General features: G+C 39.0%; 1 protein-coding gene across 1 annotated transcript in view; it reads left to right on the forward strand.

Moving 5' to 3' along the window:
• OSMR (oncostatin M receptor) overlaps positions 1-7,653 on the forward strand; it is a 23,710-nt gene that overhangs the window by 6,377 nt on the left and 9,680 nt on the right. The window contains exons 3-7 of the mRNA XM_009081683.1: positions 358-517; positions 2,103-2,384; positions 3,002-3,131; positions 4,388-4,545; positions 6,408-6,544. Coding sequence (XP_009079931.1) covers positions 358-517; positions 2,103-2,384; positions 3,002-3,131; positions 4,388-4,545; positions 6,408-6,544 — 867 coding nt within the window. The remainder of the gene's footprint in view (positions 1-357; positions 518-2,102; positions 2,385-3,001; positions 3,132-4,387; positions 4,546-6,407; positions 6,545-7,653) is intronic.

Below are 7,653 nucleotides of genomic sequence, written 5' to 3' on the forward strand. Positions count from 1 at the left end.
CAGAGCATTAGACAGGACGTGTATGTAGGAGCAGCATCTGTGCATGCTGTTACACATGTAATAGCAGACACAAATAACCTACTGAAAGTCTCTGAAAGCAGGTCTGTGTCATGAGCAGTAGGGCCTGACTCACATATATGTCAGCACATCAGTCTCTCCACTGGTGCTAATACAGATCTGTAAGCAGTTTATTAGCTTACTAGTTCCTTAATATGAGATCACATGTAGCAAGTGGGATTTCAGAGATTCATTTTTCAAAAATGTGCTTTCTCACTCTCACTGCTTTTGATTGTATTTCCAAAGTGTCCACACATTGCCATGTTTTCAATGCTTTGCCTTACTGGTCTTTGTTTGCAGGAGTTTTATAATGTCACACTTGATAAATTGGGAAAGCCTCTTCATTGGATATGGGATTCAGACTTACCTTTGGAGTGTATGTCACATGAGGTGAGAATCAGGAGCAAAGCAGAAGCATCAAATATCTGGAGTCAGTGGAGTCTGTGGGAGACTGTCTTGGGTAAGCAAAACAAAAAATAAAACATTAGTTTTATTTTTTTTCTGCTACAAAGCTAGATTGTAATTCACCAGTAACTGTAACAGTGAAGGACAGTTCAGGAGAGATAGCATCAAATCAAGAATCCATTTTGAACTCTTTAATCTCTAAACACTAACCAAGTCCTTATCTTTTTTTCTGGCAATAATAGCAGTGCTTCACCCATTGTTATAATTTTCAGACTATCTTCCTAAGCTAGTAGACCCACAGGCTTTTTTTTTCTTTTTGAACTTCTTTTGCTCAAACATTAAAACAATGCAGTACATGGAGTGACATGGAATCTTGGATGGGTAGTAGCATAGCCTTTCACAAGGTCAGACACAGCCCTGGCCCACACTGGGGGAGAGGAGGAGAAGCACGTAGCTATGGCTGTAGCATGTGATGTGTGTGTTGCTTTTGTTTGGGGTTCATAGCTTTGATAAGTATTACAGAAGCAGACAGGGAAGAGCAAGTCAGCTCCTTACGTCACTTGGAATGAACATCTGTGGTTTGTATGAGAGTAAACAGGGAGCAAACCAATACTGTAATTAATGATATCACAACCTCCTTTTTTTTTTCCCAGATTACAATGTCTTACTAGAACAGTTTGGTTTCCAGAGAATTTTGTTTAAACAAAATATGTCACTGCTTTAGAAAAAATACCTGGATTAATTTTGTAATGAAACAGTGTTCTCATTTGGAGCAAGGGCTTTTAGTTATGGGAGACATCGTGGGTGGGAGAAGCATCACAGGTCTGTGTACTTGGATTGTGGCACTTTAATTGTTCATCTCCCTCTCCTTACATAATGGGAAATAGAATGCAAGACTCCCTTTCTGTCTCAATAATATTGGGGATTTTATATTTCCAATTGAAATTGGGTAGGGTTCAAAAATGCTATTTCTTGGTCACAAACTGATTCTGCATTGCAGACTTGATTTAGAGCTCTCTCTAAGACTTCATCAGATTTTTGGATCAGATTTGTGAGAATAGATTTTATCTGCACAACATGTGTAAAAGACTGTGAGTCGCTTAAATTCTCCTGAGTTTTGTAGCCAGCAAGCAGTCCAACATTGAAAGCTATTGGAGTCTCATTCCAAGTTGAGTAGCCCCTTACTGATCTGATTCATTCAATGCTGACTCCTCTTAGCTGAGCTCTGCCTGAGCTTCAGAACATGTTTTTCTAGCCCCCTACTCATAGTCTTCAAGAACAGGTATTTTGATTGTAAGCATCAGTCTGTGCATAGGTGTAGGAGGTGGTGTTCCTCTGTAAAGTCTGTTTGAAAACATTCTTGATTGCTCACTCTTGTTTTCCTCTAAGTGAAAGACAGTGAGATGGATTTAGTCTCTTAAGTAGTTGGTTGGACTACATTACATGCTTATGCGTGTAAGAGAAATGTAGGTATTACTACGTGTGAAGTTCATCTCTGTATGGGGAAGAATACTAAATGAAAGTCCATGAATAGATAATATAACATGAACAGTTTCTTATGTAAATGCTTAGTTATGTGCTCTGGTTGAAGACTGCTGTGAGCAGATTTTGTAATGGTTCTTTTATGTATTAATTTGCAGGTCTGGACACTTCAAATATCAGTGGACCACAAATCTTTCCAAATGAAAAAATTTTAGAGGAAGGCTCTGATATTACTTTTTGTTGCGTTGGAAGGAAAGGTCAAATCATTCACAAATTCTTTGTAAACTCAGATGTTCACGTTTTCAGTCACACAAACAAGCAAGTCAAATTTCTCACCATGGAAAATGTGACACCTCTAAAAACACCTCATATTGATGTCTACTGCAAAGAGCCTTGCGATGAAGAGCAGTGTTTTGCTCATGTACTTTTTCTTGTGGGTAGTAAGTGAATACATTATTATAGTTCTATTTTCCTGTTGTTAATTAGTCAATAATTACTCATGGGAATGGAGGGAGGCAAAAAGAAAGCTTGCTGTAAGTTGTCATGGTCCTGTCATGTCCAGCTGAACTCTGTTCAATGTCTGAGTTCAGGTCTGTAACCTTACATATAGAAAGCATTGAGGAATAGCATTAAATGTGTTCAGATTAATTAATTCATTGAATGTGTTCAGATTAATTAATTCATTGATCCTACAACAGGTGATTGGTTCTTAAATGTATCTACCCATTTAGGAGTTCAACTTCATTGTGCACATGTGGTAAAAGTTCTGCACTGTCCCCCGTTTGAAGGCTAGTAGCAATTTTTACAGAGAAAACATTACAGATTAAATTAATTAATGTATTAATATGGCAAAAATAATAACATGTAAAAGTGTTTGGATTGCCATTAGCTTAGGGTATTTTCCTGCAGATATTTCTCTGCAGGGTGGTCATTGAATAAGTATAATTTTAGTAATAACATTTGTAGTGAATCAGACTTTGTACTTATCCATTATTTCTGTCCATTGCTTTGACTGCCAGTCTGTTGATTTCTTTTTTCGGTTATTCCCTTTGACAAGGACCACCGGATACACCGAAAGATTTTTCTTGCCAAACTCAAGACATGAGAACCGTAACATGTACTTGGGGCAAAGGAGGAGTCACCTATCTTTATGGACAGCATTCACCAAAATACACATTGTCTGAAAAGTAGGTCTCATTGTCATATTAGCTCTGGCCTGTGCTGTGCAGAACAGTCACCTTTTCTTTAAAATCTGTCAAAATGCTTTTTTATCCTTGTTCTAATTAGCTGCCTGCCTCTTTCCACCTCTCTGATCACTTACTTAACAAAGCTTGAGCAATGCAGAGCTGCTTTGAATTAGGTTAGCGAGAGCAAAGTCACTGGTTCTTCAGACTAAGTTCTGCTTGATAAAGCTTGTTTTAACCATTCTTGCAGGTTAATTTGTTTGGATATCTTTCAATAGGTATGAAGACACCCTGAAATCAGGATATAGACTCAAAAGTATACCACAGTTATTGGGTAGCACACAACAGATAACTAGTATTAATCAGCTGGTAGGCTGAGTATTAGTGTGCTCACAATCCATTGACACTAATGCCAACTCAAACTGACTAATCAGGTAGCCTGATTAGTTTCCTTAGTTCTTTTTCTTTAGGATGTTAGAACTTTACATGCTGGAGTTTTCCTTCTTGAGTCCTTGAGCTACTGACAATCCTATCTCCAAAATCCTGCTTGTGTATATAATTTCTGTAATTTCATCTGATTCTTTACTGTTTTGTGTGTGTGTGAAATCTCTGTGCAGACTTTCTTGTAGCTCTTCCTTAGCAGTCTGAGTCAAAGTTACACAGATGTGGCATATCAGGCATGGCTCTTGGATGAGGAGAAGGGCTTTACAGCAGGGCCTGCAGAGAAAGGGAAACTCATAAAACAGGACAGATCATCATCAGAACAAACTTTCTTCAAAAATTCTCCGCAGAAAATAGGCCATCATTGCACATAGCTTCATGGTCTTTGCATCATTTGCTTCTATTACAATACTATGAGGTGCTTTAAAAATGGAAGGTTAGAAGATGCACTTGATATTGCAGCTTCATTTAAAAGCATAATGGTAGATGTGTAAATAGTTAAAGTCTTGGCAAGTAAGTCCCTGGTTTAGAATTTCCATAAGAAAATCACTAAGAGCAGTTCAGCTGTATCTTAAAAGGATGGAGTACTTTGAAGAAAACTTTCTTCTGAGAATGCCTGTATTAGTCCTACTTCAGGCCAGGGGAAAGAACTAAACCTTCTCATAGTTGCCCTCAGCCGTACTTTTTATGATGCTGTATTATGGTTAGAAATAAAAATTTTGATATCTGTGTTGATTGTACATTATGGAAAAATGTTTTTCTCTGTCTTCATCCCCTCTCCACACCCCCACCCCTCTGCTAATCTCTTTATTTGATAGTTCTTCCCAGACAAAGGTTCTGTGCACAGCAAGCTGTTCTGAGCAGTGCTCGTGTTCCTGGGCTATAGGCCAGCAGAGGAGCTGGAATGTCACAGTGACTGTGGAAAACCCACTGGGGAAAAAAACCGCCACGGATGTTTTTAACGTAGCTCACAGAAGTAAGGTCTTCTCTATGTCTTTGTTGAGGGCTTTTTGTGGCTTCTTCTGAGCTTGATACTTGAGTGCCCCAGTTTAAAGTATGGAAGCCCTTGATTTTTATCTGCAAGGTTTCATTAGTTAGCTGTCCCTGTGCTATAGTTATCTGCTGTCTCTTCAGTTCCAGCCTTGGGAAGTTGTATTAATGGTAGAAAACAGCTCACTCTGAAGGTCAGATTTGGTTATTGAAATGACCCCTTAATGCTTCAAAATCTGCTGACTAGCTGAAACTGGTTCATAGTATACAAAGCAACATGATGCAAGGATATAAAATGGGGAGTTTAAGAAAAATATCTGTGTATTTTACTTGGGAATTGATATGGTGTGAGATGTGATATGAGATGTGATACAGGTGTCAGCAGCTATTGCCAGGAAAAAAGTGATGGTGCTAACCTGTCTTGGTCCTAATATGGGACAGCAGTATCTGCTGTGCTACTACTATAAGAGAGGAAGAATAGTTCCTTCCTACTGCTGCCTCAAAACAACTGGGAATTTCATCTGACCTCATCAGTATTTCCAGTTCTCCTTATGTCCTCTAGCCCCACCTCGGTGTCCACCAGGTCCTGTGCTGCCTTATCTGTTTGAAGATGCACGAGACAACATACACTTTGCATCATTCTGAAGCTGACAGGCTGGTGGACCAGGAGGCTGCTGGTGTAACTGACAGTGCTTCCTCAGAGGCATTGATTACTGTTTTGCTAGACACACTTTTTCATATGAAGGAACTTGTGTTAAATGCCTATCTCTGCTAAATTTGTCTCAGAGAGGCATGAGAGTTCTAAAAGTTGATTGTTTGGGAATGGAAGAAACAGGTCAGGAAGAAAGTGAAGGAGTAAACTGCCAGGTTATAGTGAGACAATACAATGTCATAAACTAAGTTTTCATGGGAAGTCAGGCTAAAATAGGTTACATTCAGTGTGCCAAGTACATTAAAGTTTTACTACAATATTCTTTTTCCAGTCGTACTGATGGTTGCAAGTTAAAGAAATGATATATAATATCTATGATGAGTTAACTTTTTAAGTAGTGATTTCAGTAAAGTCCTGTATGTTTTCTCTGATCCTTCAAATATTCAGTATAGAATTTTTCCAACTTAAAGGACGTCAGCAGGTAAAGGAAAACTGAAGTCCATCGTTTCCAATTCTGTATGTGGTAGCTGGAACTTTCTGCATCCAACACAAGCTAAGCTCCTTTGAGTCTGAAAGTGTTTGTGTTGTATTTCATGGAACAATATAATTCAATAATGCAATTCATGAAGTTGTAGGATAATGACCAAAGCTGTAAACATACCACTCACTCTCGTTGCCTTGTCTTATTCCTCACAATTTTACTGATAATATGGGAGAGTTTGAGATTTACTTCTCTTGGCAAATACTGCTTACATAGCAGTAAAGGATGTCAGAAATCTTTTGGAATAAGTAACATTAGCACTGTTTACCAGAGGGTAACTACTGGCAGAAGTCAGTGTAAGAGTGGGGAATAAGATTTCTGGTGAAGAGGCTGGATTCTGGGGTGTAGAAATATGGCAAACATTACCATGCTACATCAGGAGCTTCTGCCAGCCCCTGGATTACAGAATTTTGCTCTCTTTCTTTTGTCCATAATGTTTTAAAATATTTCCAGGTCAGCACAAGGGGCTATTTTTAATCTCATGTAACATTTACTTATGTTTACATTCTGAAATTAATTTTTACTACTTCATATCTGCTTCTTCTGGAAAAATCTGCATTTCTTATTTGGTTTTATTCCTCAGCCAAAATACCTTAATGTACTTTGGCATATATGTTATGTTTTACAAGACCTAACTCATATTTTCCATTGGCAGTTTGTCCCACTGCACCTTTCCAGGTGTGGGAAGAATGCACAGACACAGAGATCACATTATACTGGAATCATCAGAACAAACAAATTGAACTCTTTTGTCAGACTGAAGTGCTGCAGCCTAATGGGAAAGTAGAACTGGTATGAAACCTGAATTTCATACACGAAAACACAGTGAGGATCTTTCTGCTGTGTGATTAAAAAATAATTCTCCAGCAACATGAATGCACTGTAAATCCTGTGAGCATGTTGGTGTGTCTGTTTTCTGGATATGTTTGCTCCCAAGCTCCACACTGATTATCTGGTCCATGTGGACAGCCATTGCTGGCACTAATTCACACTCCCAGTGTGGTCTGTACTCTGGCTGAAATGCATGGTGTGACTGGTTTGCATATGTGGCTCTGTGGATGAATTCTGAGATCTCTTGAAGTAAAGGGCCCTTATAATTTGAATGTTGTATAATATATATTGCACATATAATGTGGTGTAACAGCAGTAGCTTTTAGCTACTGCTAATCTTGACTTGTCATGTTTTTACTGTACATATCATTTTATACACAAATGGTGGAGTGCTGTGGTGAAAGCTTTTCTTATGTCAGTCCTGTAGCTTTCTGTGTACTGTTGACTGTACTTGATGCTGGTGTATCCAGTTTCCAGTGAAGGTACCCAAGGGCAGTTTTAATTCCCATCCTCTTCCATCTCCTTGAAGATTATTTCAGTAGACTCCTTACCTTGTTTCAATTCTTTCAGAAGCAGTGAGTCTGACCGACTCTTTGCATGTGTACTGTCACTTCTCTGTAGCCCTGTTCTCAGCTAGGCAGCTTGCCCATAGTGCATTCTAAAGGTGTAATGAAGGTGACACTGAAGCTGCATTCTGTCTTATGTATTGCTTAAGAGCTTTTAGATCAAATGGCTGCTGCAGTTGGCCATTGCAGGAGACAGTTTAGAGGAGAGGCTTAAAAGCATGATAGCTTTTTGACTCTTACCAGGACTCTGTCTCTTAGGAAGTAGTGGGGGATAAGTTGGGGAAAAGGTGTAAAGAGAAGGTAGCTGTAGACAGGCCTATGTCGATTTGGAACAGCATCCTACATACACGAAGTAATAGACTCCGACGCTGTGAGGGCAAGATCTCAGCAAATTCCCTCTTTGATGTAAAGAGTACTCATTTGGAGGGTTGTGAGTGGCTTCTACTCAGACAGTTTCACAGAGGTGACTTCCAGACCTCTTTTTGGATCCCCAGTCTTTTTATT

The sequence above is a fragment of the Acanthisitta chloris genome, unplaced genomic scaffold (assembly GCF_000695815.1).
Source record: "Acanthisitta chloris isolate BGI_N310 unplaced genomic scaffold, ASM69581v1 scaffold21019, whole genome shotgun sequence".
Lineage (NCBI taxonomy): Eukaryota > Metazoa > Chordata > Aves > Passeriformes > Acanthisittidae > Acanthisitta > Acanthisitta chloris.